This window comes from Parambassis ranga, chromosome 2, assembly GCF_900634625.1.
Source record: "Parambassis ranga chromosome 2, fParRan2.1, whole genome shotgun sequence".
NCBI lineage: Eukaryota > Metazoa > Chordata > Actinopteri > Ambassidae > Parambassis > Parambassis ranga.
Window position 1 is genome coordinate 20,264,840 of NC_041023.1, and position 23,862 is coordinate 20,288,701.

Sequence of the window (23,862 nt, forward strand, 5' to 3'; positions counted from 1 at the left end):
TTGTGCTAATCTCAAAAATCTCCCAATCTCTGCATATTGAAAAAAAAATATTGTTGATCTTTATTGAGTTGTATTGTGCATCAAATTCCAATTAGAGGAAGCAAAATTATGTACTGGCACTATGATAAAAAAATCAATATAAAAGTGATGTATGATGCCAAGATATATAGCAACCATTTGAGGAAAACATTATAATAATACACTGTAAAATCAATTCCCTGTGTTCTGTCAAAACTGTGATTAACATTTTGTTGATGCCAGTAGGTGGCGCTATAACAAAACTCAAATATTGGTACACATACTCTTTCGCTATAGAACTCTTAGCAGGCAGGACAAGTGTTAGTACGTGCCATGGAAACCAGCATCATCTGTTTTGTCTTAGGTCCTTCCTGCTTCCTACTTCCTGGTTCAAAAACAAAAATTCTTCACCCACATTGCCAAGCTCAAAAAGTACTTCAAACTTTTACAGTAAACTGTTGTCAGGCTCTAAAGGGTGTCCAGTTGCCAATAGGTGGCGCTGTGACTACAACACAAGCCTCCTTGCATGTTTTTGATGTATTTATTTTGTAACTAGCCAACATATTGTGAGAGGATAACTGGCCAGCCCTGGTCTAGTTATAAGTGTCCTATTAATAGGACTGGCTTAGACTCACAATGTTCAGCTGTAACCGAACTCCATCTGTCAAGTCACGTCCGCTCCCTTGCTCTCCCCCTCTACAGTATCACTGCAGCCAGGCTAGGGGCACTCTGGTCTGTGCCACCCTCCAAGCCACACAGACGGTAGGACGAGCAGACAGCTGCCTCTCAGACCATCGCACATTATGGAGGCCCTGGACTTCCAACCCTTGCAGGAGGATGTGGTGATGATGGAGGAGGTGGAGGAGGAGGAGGAGGAGGAACGTGAAAAAACTGGGGAATGGGATGAGGGAGTAATGGAGGCCTCAGCCACAGATGAAGAAACAGATGAGGACTCTGAGCCTGAACCCCCACCACTTGTCCGCAGGAAGGTGTCGTTTGCGGACGCGTTCGGCCTTGACCTTGTGTCTGTTAAGGAGTTTGACAATGTTGAAATGGAGTCAGAGGTCAGCAGGTCTAATGAGATGGAGGTATCTCATTCACAGGAGGAGTTCTATTTGTCTTGCCTGTTTACAGTCCCCTCATCCCCAGAGGAGCTGGACCAGAGGCTGGAGACACAAATGGCGGAGCTGGAGAGCATTGAGCTTCTTCCCGGCACCACCACCCTACGTGGCATCATCCGAGTTGTCAACCTCTGCTACACCAAGTTTGTCTACACCCGAATCAGTCTGGATCGCTGGAAAAGCTACTTTGACCTGCTGGCAGAGTATGTGCCCGGATCCAGTGATAGGAAAACAGACCGGTTCACCTTCCAGTACATTCTGGTTCCTCCCTTTGAAAGAGAAGGGACTAGAGTGGAGTTCTGTCTCCGTTATGAAACTTCAGTGGGCACATTCTGGGCTAACAACAATGGAATTAACTATGTGCTGTTCTGTCACCAAAAGGGACAGATAAAAGACCAAGTGCAAGAAGAGAGTTGCAGCTACAAGAGCAAGAGGAGCTGTCTCAAAGCTAACAGGTGAGAGAATCTGACGCTGAAGTCTTTTTTTAAACATGCCTCAGCTGAAGGAAGCCGCGTCGCCATCATGTGTCTACAATAGATGGGGGTGAAGTGGAGGTTTGGATCCATCAGGGAGACGGTTTCTTTTCCTCTTACTGTCAGAAGCCAGAAGAGGCCCTAAATTTGTCACAGTGCAAGAGGTCTATTGACACTGCACTGATCCTCTCATTAGGAGAAGTGTAGCCTGCAAGCTGAGCCATTGTGTGTTTATAGTATGTTGTTATGTAACTACTCGAGTAATGGATGTTTAAGCCCAGAGAACACATATTATCCTTTTATGGTCAGGTGTCTGTCCGGGTTTCCATGACGTCTTCCTGGTGCAGATATGCATATTTTATCCAGCAAAATCCTTATTTAGGCTAAAAGAACAAATAGAACTGTTTGTTCAGAACATCCCCTCAACAAATCATAAACCAGCTGATGAACAGTTAATGAGGACATGGGAAAAAAGCTTATGTTATTCCTGTTTTACTTTGAATCAGGAATGGAAGTGCAGAGGAAAAGACAACAGCAACAGTTGCTGCAGGTGTGTACACTCAACATTTGTGCGTGCATGCATGAGCGCATGTGCACGAATATGTGTTTGTTCAAGTGTGTCTACTGTAAGTGTGCAAGCGAACTTTGACCCTGTCATTTTTTACAGAAGTAGAGGCAACACATAAAGCAGAAAAGGCTGAAAGAAAAAGGATGGACAGCTCAGAGATGCAGTCTTTACTATACTGTGAAGAACACAAACCTTTGGTGAGGTTCATTAATTTTATTCAAGAGAAGCAGCTTCTTCTTGGAAATTATGAAAAGTAACCACGGCTTGCTATAAAACAGCTTAGTCTCACGGTTCGTCTTTGTATCTAAGCGAGAACATTAAGGCCACTGTAAAAAATGGAGGTCTAACTTAGTCTGATTCTAAATCCAGAACTTTTTGAGATTTCCAAGTTTAACATCTGTAATCAGGATAATTAGGAATTTAAGAAAAAAAAGTCAAATTAAAAAACACTTAAATGTTTTTCTAGCCTGTCTTGTATTAACTAAACTTAAAGAGAAAATGCAGAATGACCTTTTTGTAAAGGCATGGTTGGCAAGTGAGTCAGATGGGCATGTCACACCGCACAAGTATATGGAAAAGCAGCTAACCTGACACTTGAGAACATCATTCATGTGCAAACCATCAATTATAAATGCATGTTAATATACAGGAAACTTGATGATGCAGCTGAGGTTGCTGCAGTGTAACTGTAACGTTACGTTATATAGCCTCGGGTTGTAGTTCAAGCAAGAATTTAACTCAACCTTTGACCTTTCTGACAGGTGGAAAGCATAAAAAGCAGACAGAGAACAGCACGTTTGGCCCGTGTGCAGGACTATTTCTCCCAAAGGAGACAGCGAGCACCAAAGACTTTTCCACATGACTCAGTGGCTAATGGCCAGAAAGTTTCTCAGCCAGTGCCAGCTCCATGGGGCGACTCTGCCAGCTTTCTCTTTAAAAGCCAAAAGACCCAACCAATCGAGAGTCCGCAAGTGCTCACCTACCATCAGATTCCTCTGCTCACACTGGACTGGAACAATGATAAACCGCAGCAGTGGGGGGCTGCTGAGGTGGATGACATCTGGACTGGAAGAGCTAAAAGGACCTTGTCAAAAGCAGAAAACACACCTGACACATGGAAGACCTTTCTTAGCAGTACAGATGATACCAACAATAAAGAAACCTCTGTGTGTGACACTTGGCAGGCTTTTCTTAATGGGCCGAGCTGCAAGGATCATTCTGCTGTTCCAGAGTCAGAATGGCTGCAAACAGCAGCGTCAGTGTCTCCCTCGAATGATAAGGTGCCGCAAACCCAATACACAGCAAGCAGTCAAGAGTTTGGAGAATTTCAGGTGGGCAGAGGTTCACCCACCACCTTACATGCTCACACCTTACCTGCTTGTCAGCCTCTGTCAGACACCCATGAAACGTTGTTTGAAAATGTTACGTTGAACACCAAAGACCACCAGCCAGCAGAGGCATGTGTCAGCAGCCCAACAGACAACACAGATGCATCCCAAAGGTCACAGACAGACTCTGTAACAGACACGACGCAGGAATTTAGCCTCAAGGGGGCAACGCCTGTGTCCGAAGACTCTGTTGACAGTTCAGCCGAGTGTCACAAGCAAGTGGTCTGGGAGGGAGAAAGAGAGGGAATAATAGGAGTTGCAGGAGGGATAGGAGATGAGCCCTTCACATTGCACACAGCTGACTTAGTAACAAGCTCAGGGGAGTTGGAGACAACAGAAATGACAGCGATGCCAGAGTCTCAGAATGCCAGTGCCACTGATAGGATCTCACAGGGAGCAGCAAGGCTGGATGAGGGTCTTTCTTCCAGCGGGGAAGTGGGGGTTACAGGTACCATGCACAATGCAGTAGATGACATGCTGGCATTTAGGGAGACAATCAGACAGGGAACAAAGGATGGGGTGACGTGCTTCTGTTCCACATCCAGGCAAGGAGCGGAGGAAAGGAACACAAGGAATTATATGGAAGAAGAGATATTTAGGCTAAAATGTGAACAATATATATCCCCCTCAACATATGCAGATGAGAACCAAAATGGTGAAAACTGTTTACGTACAGAGGAGGAGGGAGATGAAGATGAAATGCATGCAGATAGAGTTGGTCTGAATGAAAACTGTGAGGAGAATGAGGTTCCATTGAATAACAAAGAAATATCCAATGAGCAACAACAGATGGCTAACACAGCAGTAAGTCTGGATAAACAGTCAAAGCAAGCAGGTGAAGAGCGATGTTTTCTGAAGAAGGAGAACTCACAAACAGAACAAGAAACAGCCATGTTGAATAAGACAGTGGAGGTAGGAAGGTCAAGCTGTGACACAATAACTAAGGAGCAACAGGAGATGAACCCATCAGCACAACCTAGACCCACAGAGGAAACAAGAGAAATGAAAAAGGCAGGTCAGAGTGACAAATCCAGATCTTGTCCAACAGATAAATGGAATCCAAACCCCTTGGAGGTGATCGAGCTAAGATGGACTCACTCACGGGACAATATGAAGGGTCAAATGGAGAATGAAGGCAAAGAAATGAAGCCAGAAGAAGTTATAGGAAAGGAGAACATTGCAAAGAAAGACACTTCAACAGAACAGCAAGCAGAGACATCAGAAAGAACAAAAGGAAATACAAGTCAGGAGGATGAGGGTATTGGAAAGCCGAAAATGGAAGCAATGAGGGAGCTGATGGGTAACGTGGAGAGCCCTCGGGGGGAGAGGCAGAATGCACCGGCTGAATTGAAAGAGTTGTTAGCAGAAGTTGAGAGCTCTCCACGTGTTGAATATAAAAAACTGCCACATGGAACAAAAAAGCCCATTACACCAGTAAAGACTGCATCACTTCAAGAGATGGGTTTGGTAGACATGTTCGTAGAAGACTTCGCCAAAGAGATTTGGGAGGAGATCTTCGCTCGAGATGTCACAGCTACTTATGATGGAACAGATACTACAAAAGGCTGCCATCTTTTGGACAAAGACTTCAATGACACTTGTGATTCAGGTGTATTTTCTTTGATAGAATTACCAACAGATTTAGATTTTAGTCTAGGCCTAGAGCAAACCGTAGTGACTAGAGGCAATGTATGCTCTCCAAAAAGTAGCACAACAGAACAAAGTCACTTTCTCTCTGAAGTACAGGCAGATTTGAATTCAAGTGCTCATCTCAGTCAAGATCATAACAGGCAGTCATTGACTGAATCATCCCAAGCTCTCAGCTCTCCCAATGATCAGGAAACCTGCTCTCTAATAAAAGAAAGATCAGTCACTCGTCAGGAGACAGGTAGACAAATAGAAGACTGCGCCGTTGTGCGCAAAGAGGGTTTTAATCGATCCCACAAACATCTGACTTCCTCCTCTGAGAAATTAAAAGAGCCTGACGGACTTGTATGGTGGAGTAAATTATACATCCTCAGTCACATCCTCAGACTCCTAATCTACGCCCTCTTAGTTGGTGGATTCTTCGTCGTCATTTTCCTCTCTGACTTCCCAGCATGCTTTGCACTTTATGTATTGTCATTGTGTTGGTGGTATTACAAGTGGAGGAGAGACCAGGTGACGGCAAACAAAGGGATGGTGGGATAGGCTGAGAGAACCGAAAGCAATACTGTAGCCTGGTGAGACCACTGATATAATGACAGAAGGCTGGAATAACAGATGCAATAAGTCACAACGCTAGCACTGTGTGTGTGTGTTTGGTGGTTTGTTCTTTTTTCAACTCTTAAGTGAATTTGTGGGCGTGTCACTGATTGAAGAAAAGCAAAATTCTCTGATTCTTGTAAATTAAAATCATTAAAGATTTTCCTTACATGAAAGTCCTTGTGCCACACAGGCACCACTGTTTGGATCTATTGGAAGTGATGTTAATGCACATCTGCAGTTAGTGTTGGTTATCTGGTTTTGAGTCAAGTCTTAGGTGGCAATCCTCAGGTTGGAAACCACATTCTCAGTAGGAGATGTTTTTCATTGCCAAACAAATCCAAAGTTAACTAATCTTACAGTAAACAGTATTTATTACATATTGATTATTAATCTGTGGCTGAATATCTTAGATAAAGGACCAGGAAGTTAAAGATCACACCTGTTACCCCCAAGACTCCTCCATTTTGTCTTATAATGACAGCTGCCACTTCAGTCTAAAAATGTGATCTAGTATTTTGTTTGTCCCTTCTTGGCTACTGTAGAAACTTAGGTCGACCCTAAATGCTATAAACTGCAGTGTAAACATTCATGTGTATGTTGAGTGTGTGTCTGAATGTGTGTATTTGCTGTGTTTTATGGGCCCAATACCACTTTACAATGTACCAAAAGGAACAAAGCGACCCTCTTTGATTTTCTTCAATAAAAGAAACTCATGAGACTTAAAGGGACCTTTTATAAAAAAAACAACATAAACACTTTGACTGACATTTAATATCCATGTACGGTAGTATTTTGTGATATAACAGCTTCTTTCAGCATTACGTCTCTGGGATGACCCTCACAGAGAAAAGTCAGCAGTTCTTTTTCACTTGAATCTGCAGGCTGCTATAAAGATTATTTAAAAGACCAGGCCTGTGCAAAAATAAAAGGATATAAATAAAGGAGGTAAAACTTGAACAGTTCTATTATACAATATTATACATTTTGTATGATGATAATTAGATAAGTGAACCTCTGAATAACAAGCTTCTGGCCTTGCTTCAGTCTCTTGGGCATCGCTTTCACTATTTCAGTTTTAGTGCTTGCTGACAGGAGGGGATCTTAAATGATAGTTTTGGCATAGCTTGTTAGTTATATTAACTCCATGTGGTTACACAAAAAGGCACATATGAGCACCTCATGTGATCAAAATGATGAAAAAGCTTAAAGGGACACATCAATTAAAGGAATCTGTGTATGAAAAATCTTCTATCCTGTTGCTGTCCTGCTGTATGAACACTTTGGATCTAGTGAGTCACACATAATGTTACAAAACAGCACAGGATACAGTTAATCGAATTGAAATGAAAGCGTTCATGTACAGTATAGAACTAAAATTAGGAGCACTGCTAATACAATTTGCCTATGGCTAATTTGCCATTCATTACTCTGATGGACACACAGAAAAACCACATAGATAAACACTAACTGTGTCTGTTTAGGATATATAATCTACTCAGAAATGGATTTCACAATGAATTTATTTTGTCATCATATTCACATGGATGCCTGTGAGTCCCGGTAAGGCTGCGTGGGCAATAAAGTGGCAGCTTGAGTGACACTCAAGTTCAGTAGAAGTCACTTGATCCTGTCTGGGGTATGTTGACCTTTTGTAAGCTGGCTCCAATCCCATGCTGGCACCTTTAGCAAACTGGCCAAAAGCCAGTGTTGGCACAGCAGAGGACTCCTCTCTTGATAGGGCACTCGCTGCTTCAGAGGAGGCACAGTAGAAACCTGGCATAGGAAGTGTAGTGTGTACAGACAAAAAAAAAGTAGCAGTGATGGGAAGAAAGTAAGAAACAAGTACTGAATCTTGATTAACCGGGGTTACCCAGAGGTGTTAGGCTGCTTGTTATATGCCTGACTAACTTGCAGACAGCATGGAAGGATTACAAATTAATCAGGGGCTACATGAGGTGGAAGGATACACAGTACAGACGCTGTTAGGAGGCATAATAAATTCCTAGAGTTGTCTGACTAAAAATCTACTTACATGTCACAGTGCTGATTTTCCATTATAACAACCGAACGGTCTACCTGGAAACGGGTCACACTCTTACAATGCTGACCTTTTGAGACAGCTACAAAAATCAGAGATTCAGGATAGGAAACTAACACGAAGACTGCTCTTCCACCACAACAACACTCCAGCCCACAGTGGCAAAGGCTGCCATCCAAGAATGTGCCCTATTCACCTGATCTGACTGCGTCAGACTGCTTCAGCTTCCCCAAGATGAGATGAGGAGGGAGCTCAGTGTTCACTATTTTGACAGTGATGATGACTGCTGTGGACCACATTCAGATGGCAACAAAATTTTAAAATAAAGGTGCAAACGTTAGGCTGAATGCCTTTAGAATTAGTGCTAGAAAACGCGAAGACATATTCTAGTAAAGCCCGGGATCGCTTTTGGTTACAGAAGCTGCTGATTTTTCCCCGGGGTGACGGCAGGTTAGCTGACTCTCTGGATCACACCCCTCAACCTTGTGATGCAAGACTAAAATGAGAGCCTGTCATCAGATGTTGATGCTCTCTTCATTTCATCCTCTCACATTACAGAGTGTATACAGCACTGTCTGTGTGTGTGTGTGGAGGGGGGTTTTTGTTCCTGTGTACGTGCATACACGGAGATAGGGAGGCAAGTTATAATAAGGAATGCCCAGTCATGTGAGAGTTATTCTCAGGAGGGCATTCCTGTATGAGCCACAAGGTTCTCCTAGTCCAACATCAGTAATGATACAGTAGCTTTAAGGGGTTAGGAGCAAGAACTGTTAGTCTTATCATAATGTGAAGAATTTTGTTATGTAAACAAATACTGAGTTGAGAAAAAGATGCTCAAAATGTCTATTCTCAATAACATGTAAAAAAGACGGCGCAATGCCACATAACGTCCAGCAGATGTCAGTGCAGCTTAACGTTATACACACTACAGACAAAACAACAGTTAAAGGTTTCATATTGAATTTATAGAAATATAACAATTGTGTAACCTTTGAACATTATGACAGCATTTATATGCTAAGAAAACAAGATGTAATTTAGCATCATAAGTACAGTAATCCAAACCAGAAAGCAACAAACACACAACAATCTATTTTCTCCCCGCGGGTAAATGACTGTGCAGTGAAGTGCACTGCCGGGGACAAGAGGGTGCATGAGGACAGGGTACTATGTGAGTGGAAGAGAGAGCGCAAAATAAGGCAGGGCCATGTTGTGGGGCCTGAGGGGACCGGAGGCACTCCGCTGACAGATTGGAGACCTGACAGACTGCATCGTCCACACTCTCCCCAGTCTGGAGAACAACTTCTTCTTTTTTTTTTTAATTCATCCTTCCATTCTTACCACCCCCCCCCCCCCCAACCACACACACTCCCTTTCCACTCCTCTCAACCTTCAACTTTGCCAGCATCATCCTGTCTGAGAGACCCCCCCACATCTCACTAAATCTACATGCCCGCCATCCCCCCACGCCGTTGTTCTCAGCCTCGCCTTGCTCAGCGACTCGACATTCCCAGATGCCTGCTGGCTCTTGCATCACTGAGACAGCCAGGCTTTCTGCTGTTGCCACTTGGCATTTGAAAGTTGCGCATGTGTGGGACAGTGTCACCCATTATTAAATACTAATTGCATCACACTGACTGCTGGGATTCACTTAGAATGCTGCTATTGGTCCGCACTTTTCTTCCTGAATATTTGCAGCCATATTATTAAAGCATCATTTTTCTGGCTATAGAATTGTAATATTTTCACAGCTGTCACATTGTGTGTTAGCATTAGCTAACTCGTGAACTCTCTTGCTTCTTTAAGGTTGTCGAACACAATGAGACAGCACAACTAATGTAGAATAGCAGCACCAAGCTAATGTTTTTGTTTTTTGAAACAAGTATTCTATTCTATATTTCAATAACATGACACTTTATATACTAACATTTTATTGAAATCAGACTTCATGTCTTCTTTCCTTTTGATCATCACACTCTCAGAGTACACTGCACACAGTACACTGATATACTGGTCACATGTGACCAGTATATCTTCCATGTTTATGGCCCTCATTACACACCTCCCACTTCCTTTGCTTTCATTTGCAGCATTATCGTGAGATGACAGAGTTGTTTGTCATCTTTAGTGCCGACGGCTGGCTTTTTTTTTTGTCATCACGACGAGGAGGTGTGAGAAAAGAATGAGTAGGAAGATGAGCAGGAGAGGTGGAGGTGGAGGAAAAGGAGGAGGAGGAGGTGCAGATATATCACTCATACAGAATGCTGGATTAACACGAACCTTTGATTTAGTCACATTTTTTTTTTGCACTCACATAAAAATGGAGTGAGGAGTGGAGATTGACAAGAAGTGAGAAGATGTAAGTGCATAAGTCAAGATGAAAGAATAATGTTGAAGCCCTTCCATGGGGGGTAAAGATAACAAAGTGACGGTGAGTAGGGTGTCTGTATGTGACACTGCATGACAAACAAACATCTTGTTCTACTTGAAAAATAGCACCAGGATTAGGTGAATTGGTTTCTTTTAAGATGGATATTTTTTTGTAGTTCAGAGTGAATCACGATGAGCTGTTTTCCGCGCCGTCCGGCATCTCAGCCAACTAATGCAAGGAGACATGCCATTCCTGAGAAGATTCCCCCTCAGTGTCCCTTCCTGAACCTGCTCGAGAACCAGCCAATCAGTGGCACTGCAGTCCTTTGCATTCTGCTTCCCAACCATCAGCTGGTAATATTTTTCATGGCTACTTTCTTTTTCCTCAAAGCAAACAATATAGGAAAAGTCAAAGATCCATATAGGTTATTCATTTATTTCAAAGATCACTCATTGTTTTATCATTTGACCTTTTTTCTTGCCCTATTTATAACAAACTATTTACAATACATTTAAAAAAAACACTGATACATGACATACCCAACAGTGTGATAATTAAAGTTGTATTAAATTTTAATTTCTAAATAAAACCCTGCTTTAATCAAATATTTATGCATACAACATGGATGTGTATGTAAATTGTCTTTCTTTGGTTGGCCTCAAGTGGCCATTCAAGGAATTGCAGATGGTTTAATTTTTTTTTCATCTTTAAGGTATGGTTTTCCAAACCATACCTGACTTTTGCAAGTGAGCACCACTAAACTCCTTCTAACTGTTAATCAATGACACTTGGAAATAGTAAAACACACAATATAAGCTAGCAAATAAAACACCTTGGTGCAACACATACTAAAAACAACCCAGAATGCAACACTTTTGAAGCAGCATGATCAGACATGAAACCATAGAACCACACGACAGCTCACTACAAATGCAGCCGAAACATCTCTATTGCCCCCTGGTGGCTGGCTGCATTATAGGTCATAAACTCTGAACATGAAAATGTAAAAAGTACGTGTGTTTGCTTTGAAGAAATGTTTTTAATTTAAAAAGACATTTATTATTATCATGCTTTTACTTGAAGCAGCAGCATGCCTCCCCCTAGTGGTGGAAGGATCTTACACATGCTGTATTCTTTTAAAATAAAGTTGCAAAGGGTTAAGCAAAGGTTGAGTAATGACCACGCAGGCCCTAAGAGTGTGTGACGGTCAAAAAAGTAGTCCCTGAAAGCCCTCTGTAAATCTGCATGCGGCATCGGCATGCCATTTAGAGAGCTGGCCTGACCTAAATGTCAGAACAACGTTTGACAGAACCATCTAACTATTCTCTCTCTCTCTCTCCCTCTCTTCATCTGCAGATCTGTTTTAATTCCCTCTGTGATGTTGCTCTTATAAAAGGGTTAAATCACTCAGAAGCAGCTCACAGTGTCTGTTTATTTCGAAGGCCCTGAAGCTCCCAAAAGACCAGTAAAATGGGAATTGAAAGAAAAAGGGTGGGCAGAGATATTGACATTCTCTTGTATGTTGCTGAACCTCTTTTTTAAAAAATGTAAGGATTCACATCCTTGCTGTGGAAATCCAAAACACTGGCTTCATATTTTGTTGTGACTGTCCTTTGTTTGACCAGTCATGGACGCATTAAAGCCACTGATGTTGTTGCTTGCTCTTTAGAGCAGAACAGGATTTTGAGGCTAAGTGTTTTGGACAGAAGGGACAGATTTCTTGGTGATTCATTCAGTGAGTCTAGAGCCAAGGTAAACCGTGTCATGTTTTGGTGCCTGTGTGTGTGTGTGTGTGTGTATATATATATATATATATATATATATATATATATATATATATATTTGTGTGCTTCACAATCACATACATCCATAATCATGCACTGCAAAAATGTGTAGAATATGTGTGTTTCTAAAGATGCATATTGGCACCTGTGTGCTGTATTATATGTGGCCATGTGTGTGGGCAGTTATGATTACACAAAGACTGCACCATATTGAGAAACAACATATTGTTGGCAGGCAGGCTCACATGAACGGGTTTCATCAGAGAGCCTTCTCCCCTTCTTACTCTGTTTCTGAGGAAAAGGTCACACGGAGCAGAATCTGTCTTTTTCTTTTGATTCGGCTTTAATCTTTCTCCTCATTTCAGCTCATGTTCGTCTGTTCTGTTGTATTTCAGCATGTAAGTGTTTTTTTCCATCAGCTGCACTTTGAAGAAGTAAATCATGTATTGGCATGGACACAGAAGGTAAACCTATAGAACTACTGATATGAGGATGATGTTACTGCCCTAGATGTGCGTCCATCACCCTGTTTTTGACCTATTGCATTGGAGTAATGAGAGGGAAAAACCAAAATCTGAAAAACATTGCAATAAAAGTGTATGTTTGCTTGGTTCCTGATTTATGTATATAAAAAAAACAGTTGCACAAAACAGGAGGTGGAAACACATTTGCTGAATAAGTGCTGATAGAGCCAACTATGAACTCATGTATGAGAAGTAGAAGAATAACTGACCTCATGTGGCAGCTGTTTCCAGTGACAGCCTGATTTGTAACCTCTACATCTTTTGATGACACACATGCTATACTGCCATCACCTGACAAAACTAGCATATTTTAGCCAGCTACTTTAGCTCCTACCGCTTGCTGGAATTAGACCTAATTCACATTTTTTTCAAGAGACATTACATGGCTGCTGTGAAAATCTAATGTGATTGATTCATTAACCCCCACTCCCACCAACTCAAATTAGCGTTAACATATTTTTTTATATGTCCACTTACTGAAACTATTTATAAAGATCATTGTTTTTTTGTATCAGCCAGAATTTTGGACATGTTAGCTATTGGAGTGCACCCCCAAGTGGGTCATGAAGATTGCAACAAATAGTTAAGTTATTAGGAAGACTGGACCATCATCTACGTAGCTTCAATATTGATTGAATTCCCCAAATCCCTTACTCTGGATGGAGGGCTCCATTGCCCGTGTCAATCCCTCACACTGACTTATTATCTTATGTCCCTGCTTCACCCCTCTTTCACTCCCCAGCCACTATATATTCCCCTCCTACCTTCATTTACCACTGGTTTATACAGCAGTAATCCTCCTGACTTGCCCTTAAAGACTCAATAGCCAAACAAATACATTCCATGTGCAGCCAACAACATACAACAAACGAGAGTGAGTCACAGATGGAACAGAGAGGATTAAAGAAGGCAGGAGATCAAGAGTTGTGACATAAGAATGTAAAGAAGGCATAATTTACGAGGAGCTGCAAAGCATGTGAAACATGAGGTAAAAAAGTAGAGACAAGTATTGGAAAAGGCATGAAAAAGGAATGAGAAAGAAGGGAAAATCAAAATGGATTGTACAAAAGAATCTAGGAAAAAAAATATGTGACATGTGAGGAGTGATGGATGAACGGTAGAGGATGCAAAGAAAAGAGGATAAGACAGATAGAGGGATGAGATGTGTACATTGCTGCTGCGTATGAGGTGACCCTGAATCCAATCGATTTTTACAGCTCCGTTATCGTAAATCATCGGCCTAAGTGTGTGTCTGTTGGTTTCTGTGTGCAAATATATTTTCTGTGTGACAGTATGTTTGGTGCACATCAGTGTGTGTGTGTGAGTGTGTGTGTGTGTGTGAGTGAGTGACTTTAACCACCTGGTCAATGTGACACTGATAATGTCAGTGCTAGTGATGCATGGAGTCTATAGATTGTGGTACATTCCTCAGCCATCCACCTGCATGCAAATGTAGACTAAATATAGTGACACAGATTCATAAAAAATACAGCTCATGATTCAAAGGGGTGGGGGGGGGGGGGGGTCTGCAGCACTCTATAGCTGAAGGTCTTTGTAAACCAGCACTGGAAAACATGGCAGAGTGACCATCTCAGCATTGTTTCTAGCTTAGCATGGACCTCTTGCTACACTGCTGCTTGGGGGGACCTATAGTATTAATGTCTTTATTTATGCTTGAACGATAAACAAGCCTCCAGTCACTAGGTGGCAGTAGGCTGAAAAAATGTTTGTTCTCTGAGGGGGGGGCATGGCAACAAATAACTGAGAAACACTGCTGTAAAGCAAGGATGCAAATGGCTTGGCGAGGTAGACTCTGATGATGATGTTCTACTCTGCTCCTATTTTCCCCTCCAGGTTTGTACAGCTATCCTAGTATAGACACTTCATTGACATAATACATTCCCTGAACCCTTAACCTAATCTCGACTATCACAACAGTGACCTAACCCTAATTCTAACCTTTACCCTTAAACCAAGTCTCAACCAAGTGAGGACCAGCCAAATGTCCTCAGGTGACATAAATGTCTTCACTTGAATTGTGTACCATGTAAAACTAGTCCTAATAAGGATAGCTGTACAAGAGCACACACACACACACACACCATGCAAAGGGCCCTTTCTGGGTCCCCTGAGTCTGATTAATGCTGTCTCTACAGGACTCCCAATGGGAGATCTCTCATACAGCACACACTCATGTTTGCTGTTTTCATTGATATACACACACGCGCGCACACACATGCACACGCTAGCTGCCACATACACAGCACGAGTGCTGCTAACAATGCATTTGGCACCAGAGGCAAAAGGAGAAAACATTTCCTACAAAATAATCTGTTACCTAATCAGTGAGTGTCAGAGAGAGGTCACAACACACTTTCACATCACATAAAAATAATCTGGCAAATAATAAAGTTTGTGTTTTCGTCTCTAAATAATATTCTTCAGAAAGCAATATCTCTGTGGCTGCTTTCACCAGAGTTCACCACAGTTCATGGAAGTGTGTGTTATAGTGAAAAATAGTTTAGTGTACGCTTCAGCACAAGCTGTAGTCTTTCGAAGGACTCAATAAAACCCAGCTGTGGTAAAATAATCACTGTTTAATTTTATGAGTTATGCCACAGAGAACGTTTTATATATATACATATATATATATGGATGGAGCAGCCCGTTACTGTTGGAAGAGAATATGTTAAACTACATGCGAGTCGTGCTGAGACATTTTCATGCTCATCCTTTGGGAGCATTTGTGTGGAAAAAAAAAAATCAACATTTTGGCCTAATTGTGTAGAGGAAATCTATTGAGGTGCTCTAATTGGAAAGGGTCAATTCTGTGGGGAGCATGAATGTTGTTGGCAAACCTTAGGTCATGATAAGAATCATATACGTACATCTTATATAGGTAATCCTCTTGTGACTATAGCTATCCAAACATGATTTCCTTGAGCAAATGGCCCCTTTCCCCTGATTTGTACCTGCAGGTTACAAAATGTGCAAATGTGTACCTGTGCATACAAGTAAAATTATTCTACTCACTAGATATGTTTAATATTTCATAGACTCTTTAATAGTTAAAAAAATATATAGCCACTCAGCTAAATATGTGTACAAATATCAGATGGATTGCTATAAATTGCTTAGCAGAGCCATTACTTCAATCCATCGGGTCTCATTTCACCTTTGATATCTGGCAAATTATTTGTGAAAGTAGTCACATTCCCATCTGCCACAGCTGATTACCAAAAGCAAAAATACAGCATTGACACACTGAGGTGAGAGGAATCAGCGAACATTATCTGCTTAATAGTAGAGCTGTGAGCATGTTAACATGCAAGACCAGGCAAGTCGAGGTCTGGCTGGCTAACCCTCACTATCCTGAAGCAGGTGTTACATATTCTGCATCTGCAAGTACACAAGGGTCTGCTAGTACCCATAAATTCTGCACAAAGGCTCTGTCCAGATGTCCCACCGGTCCTTTTTTTTTCTCCCATCGATGTGGCCACTAGCTAAAACCGTGCTTGCACTGTACAACCAAAACACTGAATTTAAAGAGAGGTTTTGTGGAGGGATCCATTACTGCAACCTCAGACAACACCAGTCAAGCGTGGAATAAACCTTTCTATACACTCCTATTCACGGTGTGTGTATAGAACGCCTCCTCCGTGCACACTTGAAAGTTGCACACAAGAACGTGTCCGTGGTTTTCTCTTAAACATTATGAATAAACTGTATCTGTCTTTTACTTTAAATAATTCTGATCCAGAATTTCTCTCTCTCTCTCTCTTTTTTTTTTTTAATGGGGAAGGTTTCTGCACATCTACACTAAACCTTATAGTTACCATAGTAACAGATGCTCCAAGAGGAGAGTCTAACCTGTAACCTGTGAAGACATTTGTGGTAAACAGAATGGTGTGAAAGGAATGATGATCTCTATGAGATTTTTTGTTAGATCATTACATAACACTGAGAAGAAATCACATACAAGCCATAATCACTGCTCACATGTCTGCATCTTCCTCTTTAAAAAATGTAAAGGAATCCTTTTTTCCCTTCTCTCTGTGATAACAAGGAGAGAGGAAGAGGAGACGGCACTGTCATGGTTCACTGTGCTAAAATGTGAGAAAATGGGTGTGTGTGTTTAGTACTGTAAATGTGCGACTACTGTAAAAGAAAAAGTTGGAAGACACAGAGAGAGAGAGAGAGTGTGTGTGTGTGTGTGTGTGTGTGAGAGAGAGAGTCCAGTTTCCCTCGTTGCTTTTTTACAGCAATTGATTTTAATTTGAGTGACAGGAAACAGCACCTCAGCCGGCTGCTGTCAGCTTATGTGAATAATCGCCTCTATACCCCTCTCTTCTCTTTCTGACATCCCTCCCTGACAGTACACACTCCGTCCTCCTCACAAACAATGCAAAACACACAAACTGGACCCACAGTCATAACCTCCCATGAACTAACCCCCTCCCCACCCTTCTGTCTCGTTGGGCACTCTTTAATAAGAAGACAGACGTCCTCTCTGACCTGAGAAATATTAAAAGCTCCATCTCAGGGGACAGACAAATTTAGGATGAATGGAAAGCTGCTGAGTTTGTCTGTCAACACTCCGTCAGAGTCCGTCAGACATATCATAGTCACTCGGCGTCGGCAGGTGCCTGTGTACCTTGTCGGCGAGCATAGCGAGAGGGGGCGAGGAGTGAAAGCCGCTTACAGTGGGACTGCTGTGTTGCCATGGCGACTATCTTTGCATTGAATCGTTAGAAGAAAAAAAAAGAGATGCTTGGATTTCACACACTTCCCCTTGCCTTTCTTTTCTTCAAGTTCTAGTTTATTTCTTTCTTCCTGAGGGCTTTGCTTCTTTCAGTCTAGCGCTTTGTGATGTGCACACAGACATAAACAGACATTTATTTTTTTTGAGCAGCTAACAGAGGTCTTGTCCTCCTGCCTCCCTGTTTTAACTTCCCCCAGCGGGAGGACACACTCAAATTCGAAAGGGAAGGAGTCTCAAAAGCCTTCCATCAAGACCTCAGACTACAAACACTTGTATCTGTGTATAGTGATAAAAGTACAGGGTTCCAATTATTGTTTGATTGTAGTCATGTCTTGGATGCAACATAAGCCAAAGATTAGCAGGTTTACATCACAGACTGAAAGGATCATGATGATTGTTCTAGCAGATGCTTGATCGCTGCGAGTGACTGTGCTTCATGTGAGACACACATTTCTGAGAGCCTCACGATTAGCACAAGTATGACTGGAATGCTCAGCCAAATGAAGCCTTTTTGCCATGGTAACACGTCGGGTTTTGTACCTGTGCCTATTACCATGACAACATTGTGTAACATTCGGCAAGGCAGGCGCCACATCGAGATAGAGCTGTATGCACATATGTTTTATTTGTGGACCGGATTCAAGCACATAAATAAATAACTGAATAAACACACAGACAGATCCTTTACTGCTATTACAAAAGGGTTCACTTCAGTCCAAGCTTACCAAGCAGCATCTGTGACACAGGAGGATGTGGGTGAGTGATGGCAAGCCTGGCAGGCTGAGCGTAACTGAATGTAAACACGGGGACAATGAGATGTGACCACTGTGATAGTGACACTTGATGGGCCTCCACAAAAACAGCCACAGACTGCAAGTAAGGGAGGAGGGGGGGCTGAATGTATTTATATGTCTTGTGTTCTAAAATCTGTCTCCTGCCCTCCCTGTCTTGTTCTCTCTTTCATTCTGCCCTCATTTTTTGAAAACAGGGGGGATGGGGATTCCATTTGAACATGCAAGCCTCTGCATCGCTTGTGGGAGACAGCTTGACTCAGAGAGTGGAAAAAAAACAGAAAGAGAGAGAAAGGGAGGAAGAGGAAGAGAGAGAGAGAGAGAACGTGAGCGGTGTCTTCCATGCAACCAGACGGTGCAATCCTTAGCAGGAACATGACGAGCGCTCCGCCAATGGCAGCTCACGCATGGGCCGACGCATGGAGGGTTTCCACGGCTACCCCCAATCTTCCTTACCATCAGTCCTCCCTCCCTCCCTCTCTATCTCTCGCGCTCTCTCTCTCTCCTCTGCCTTGGAATAAATGTCAAATGGTTAATAAATACAGCAACGCACAGCTGTTCCAAATGACCACCATAGTTGGTCAATTTGTCAAGATTCACCCATGCAAACACACAAAGACATTCACCAGGAACACTGTTATTCTACAATATGTTCCCTGTTAACGTAGTAAAAATGTCCCTTAAACTGTCATTCCACTGTCATAGCGGTCATAGCAAACTAGCTGCACCCGTTCAGATGCATTCATTCTTTATGTGAAGCCTCCTGAATCGGACCTAATGCTCAGCGTGTTTATATAAAAATATATTTTGGCTAGTGTACAGCACTCCATCCAATCTACCATTATTGATTCCTAATTCAAACTTTTTAAAAATCTGGTTAATATTCCAAGTTGTCTGTGCTCTTATGGTGCATATATATAGGCACTTATATATGTATGTTTGTATTTATGCGAGCATATGCTTTTGTTTTGAAAAATGAAATTTAAACTCTTTTTTTTTGCTTGCATTTAGATGTTTGATGCGAGCGCAGGCAGGCGGCCTCCTCGGATGCTGTGAGAAGTGGCACACTCAGATCATTAATCAGACTCGACGGCACAGTGGGTAGCAGGCAAGCCACAGGAGAGCGCTAATGCATGCAAATGTATACTCGTTTTGGGGGCAGGTTGAGCCAAGGACAGAACCTAGCCAGCAACAGAGAGAGAAAGAGAGAGAGAGAGAGAGAGAGAGAGAGAAGAAAGAAAGAAATGGAGAGTGTGAGGATGAACATATCGCAGCTCAGGCAAGGGCCGTGTTTGTAGTCCTGTGGTCCACCACAACTGAAGCATAAATGAATGTATTGCTGAATCAACATGACAGGGGAAGAAAACAACAGGAAATACACAATTTAGCAGAAGCAGATCCACATTAAGACCCTTCATTGCTTCTTGCGTCGTATCACAGTAACATTCGACTGGTCAGATCTCACATCAGCAGCTTTATTGTCTCCCCACAACGTCTTACTGCATGATTGTCACACAAGCTTCTTAAGCATGACATCATTTAACATTTAGCACATGTAGGAGTATGAGCTGATTCGCTGCCAACTGAGGACACAGCTTAGAATTCCACCCCTTATTATTCCGCTCAGTGCTTGAGCCTCATTACGGCTGGGATTGTACCTTGGTGAAGATAACCTTACATGACTTTCTGAGATGAACCTTTTACAAAACAGCTTAGGCGTGTGAATGGACTGATGATATCGATGCAGGTGGGTGTCTGCATCTAAGGAATCACAGGCGTCCTTGTAGTTTTTCTTTCCTTGTCAGGTTATAAAAAAAACACTGCGAGGTTGTGGTTTGAGTAAAGAAAACAAAAAGTAAACAAACGTGGAAGAACACAAGGCTAAGCAAGCTAGTTAATATTACTATTAAGCAATAGCTTAAACAGTCACATGAGCTTCTCAACTACCCATATCTGTGCTTGAATATATTTTTCCTGAGGAAGGATCATAATCCTTGTGTGAGACCTCATTCTTGTATTTGGAGTTTAGGCTGGCTCTTCATAAACCTCTACAGGTGACATTACAGACACTCCATCGATAGTTATACATATATATTAGGGATGTCCCGATCAGTTTTTTTTGCCCTCTAGTACAAAGGCAAAAAGCAAAACTTGCTGACTGCTAATCGCTGCTGTATCACCTGCCCCTTTCAACGTGTACAATACTTTGACAAACTGCCAAAAACTTGTTGCCGCAGACTTGTTAATACTTCCTTTCAAACTCGTACATTTCACAAGGGATACGGCTTGTCCTAGTCTCAAACCCAGGACCTCTCACACCCAAAGCAACAAGCATACCCCTACACTACAAGCAAGAAAGTCCGCAGAAACGCCTTAACGCTGACAGCCTTAATACATATATATCCGAGTCCTGATCGGGCGGTAACATCACGTAATCCACGTAATCGGGCCTGATTTCCGATCACATGATCCCTACTGTACGATGTGTCCTACATGAGACACTGTAAAGCAACTTGTGCTGTGAGTCTGTAAGTTCTACTTGGCGAGCTGCATTATGTGTTTTGCTGTCATGTTTGTAAGCTGTAAAAGCATGTAACATCCAGTTTGTGATGCTTCCTGCTCTCATTGGCTTCTGCAACTGCACTCTGACAAGGATTTGAGATAGGGGGATTCGAAATAATCACATTGACACCGCACGCTTGAAGATTATTTGGCTGGCTGTGACGAGCCAAGATCGTTGGGGGCGGCAAACTGGGCATAACATCTTGTTGTGTAAAGACAGCCTAAGATATTTATTACCATAAGATCAGCTAGTGAGTCAATGCAGCCTCTAGCCTGCTTAGTTCAATTGTTCCTTATACCTGTTTTTTTTTTGCATGCAAGCGACTTGGACTTATGTAATAAAGCCATACAAAGCTACAGAAGAAACGTTCCATTTTAAATGTGTTCTATTTACAGGGAAAGAATGTCAGAAATACAGTTTGTTCCTCGTTCTCATTGTGACTTCCAAGTTTCTTAAATGTTCCAGTGTCCCCATTGAGGTGTCCCAGGAAAACATCTTCCGAAGTCATTGCTCATGAATCAAGGTTTAATTTTTTTTTTTTTTTTCCCTGGATAGATGGAGGGATGGAAGGAGGGATGAAAAGATGGAGTGAATGAGCAATTGTTCTGCTCTTGCAAACAGGCCACTCAGAGAGAATCCCCAGGGAGCAAAGCTTTTTCAAGGTTGCGTCCTACTCCGCTCACTACCTCTGTGTGTGTGTGTGTGTGTGTGTATGTAGTCCTCTGGGTCTCAATAACGTTCAGTCAGGCTGATATCTCTCCCCACACAGGAAAAAAAAACTTGCAAAGTGTGAACGTCTGTATGTTTGTGTGAGCGTGTGCTGACTCGGCCAAGTGCCAGAGGTTCCCTGCAAGTCTCCCAGGTCAGATGGCGGGTCAGCAGCTGTTGGCTATGAAAGTTCTCTGTGTTCATCACGCCTGTGCACGCGAGCCGAGCGCAGACATGTGAGAAGAATGAAATGCATGACGATGTTGTTATTGTTCTGTGCTGAATGGATGACTCTCTAAAAGGAAATGCTGCTGTCTGACACAAACGCACACCATCAAACGGCGGCATAACTCACCGACAACTTTCAATTCTAATCATGGCATTGCAGTTTTAACTCACAGGAGCTGATTGAAAAGTCACTGCAGACAAATATCATCATCAATTTCATGGCATTTAACTGTAAAAGTGACACTACATGGATTAAAGAAGAGGTTAATACAATCATTTTTGTCCACATTGTTAAAATATATTATTTTGCTCTCTGTTTGTTTGCATTATTTGAGCAAGAAGTGTATGGAAATTGGCCTGAAGGATTTTGGAGGTTGGCAAATTGCATCTCAAATCAATGCCAAAGGAAAAAAAAATCTATGTAAGCCTTGTGTGCAAAATCATGTTTTTATAGATTGGAGCAAAAGCACTTACAAACAAAGCAGACAAAGCAAAGTAAGAGCCATTATTTCCTCTCATTGTAAATATTTCTTCCAGGCAGAGATGGCAACACCATACAAATGAAGCAACGGCGGCAGCAGGAGAAAATTAATTAACAGAAGAAAGTGGAGGAGAAGGATGAGGAGGTGGGTTGGGGGGAGGAAGAGGATGAGAAGAAAAGCGTGACTTCATTGTTATGTTGTTTTTTAAATTAGACATCTCCCCTGCTGTTCTGGGTGAGGTTGTACGGATTACAATATTAAATCCCTGACATTGCTCCTCTCCTTCTGCTCCTGGCACCATCTTAGGGGAAACCTTATGTAGCCTTGTAGGACACACATAAAAATATGAGAGCACCGGCACGCACAGGAGTGGAAAAAAAAATGCAGACAGCTGGGTGACCCTGGCCCGTCGGAGGATAGAGAAAAGAATTACGTAACACAGAGGTTTAAGCTGAGCTGAGGCGGTGACCCTGAGCGGCTGGCTCCTTTTCTGAGAGAGAGACGTTTGGTCTACAACTTCAGTATAAATCAGTCAGTTTTTACAACATTTTGATGAGTAATAACGCTTATTACCACCAAAACAAGGCAGAAAAATACCAATGTTTTTAGTGATCGTTGTAACAAGTGTTGATAGTATTTATTTAGAAAGCTTTATTTATGTTACTCATAGCAGATGCAATACTGTGAGCACTGACACAGTGTCTTATTGCATTTTCTATTGTTGCTTGAAGGTAATTTATTACCTTTAATGAATCATATTTTGGTTGATATTCACACTTTTTACATCATAACTTTAGCTTTGGATGAATTAGCAAGGCTCATTCAAAACACTGATGTTTTGTGGCTCTTGCAGACATGTGACCAAAAGTAAACGGACATCATGTGCAACCTTTGTGTGTTGCTGGTTTGGTTTTATTTCTAAAGGTGGGATATCTTAATGCTGCAGTCTTTTAGATCTGCAGCCGATGCTTGTTTGCATCTCTAATTGACCAGCTTCCTGTTTCAAAACCCGCTCTGGTCCTGAACAACTTGTCTGTCCTGAACTTAAGGCCAACTGACACCTAAACCCAACATCCTTCATCAGACTTTACAAATATTCATGGGCTGCACAAGAAACCAAAAAAAAAATGTCGGCACACTTTTGTCCACACAGTGTGTTAAACCGCTATCACAGATTGATACATGGCAACGTCATCATGCAACAACATCCCTGTCTTTGCAGGGTGTGTGCACCCAGTCAGTTGCAGTGCCATGCTCTCACTGTATCCTCCTCTGAGAAAGATTAGCAGTTATTATTGTTGGTTATGTATCTGCCATTTTTAAGCCTGTTTTCCCTAAAGCTCATAGCTTAGCTCATTAGCTATGAGGTCACTGCTAGTACTTTATAAAAAAAACTGTAAATGATGGTGATGAAATCCAAGTAGAAAGCAGATGAAATGTGTGCTCACTTTGTCAGACATCTAGACTGACAAATGAGGCTAGACAAGAGAACCATACACTTAGAAGATATATAAAACCCGCAATAAACCCAAGTCCCAAATTCCCCGTATGAATTAGTGTAATCTGTGAAACAACACAATTCAACAAATTGTGTTTTATGTGTCAACAAAAGAAACACTCAGCCTCTTTACAAAATGTTATTTGTTTCTTTATAATGGTGGCTTGATTATAGAGTAACTGAAAGCTATAGTTTGTTTAAAGTGAGGGCTGTGACTTATACATGGACAACTGAGTCACCTCAGGAAAGCACTCCATCACTAGGCCTTATTCAAGCTTCCACTCCAGATCAATTCATC

General features: G+C 42.0%; 1 protein-coding gene across 2 annotated transcripts; it reads left to right on the plus strand.

Moving 5' to 3' along the window:
* The first annotated feature begins 721 nt into the window (after positions 1-721).
* ppp1r3aa (protein phosphatase 1, regulatory subunit 3Aa) lies at positions 722-5,988 on the plus strand. 2 transcript variants are annotated; one of them, XM_028399490.1, is made up of 4 exons: positions 722-1,594; positions 2,119-2,162; positions 2,283-2,377; positions 2,942-5,988. In XM_028399490.1, exons 1-4 carry the CDS (start codon positions 822-824, stop codon positions 5,756-5,758), a joined length of 3,729 nt encoding a protein of 1,242 aa, XP_028255291.1. In that variant the 5' UTR covers positions 722-821; the 3' UTR covers positions 5,759-5,988. The 2 variants fall into 2 exon arrangements, with proteins under 2 accessions (XP_028255291.1, XP_028255290.1); XM_028399489.1 differs by having other exon boundaries at positions 723-1,594; positions 2,280-2,377.
* Positions 5,989-23,862: the final 17,874 nt, after the last annotated feature.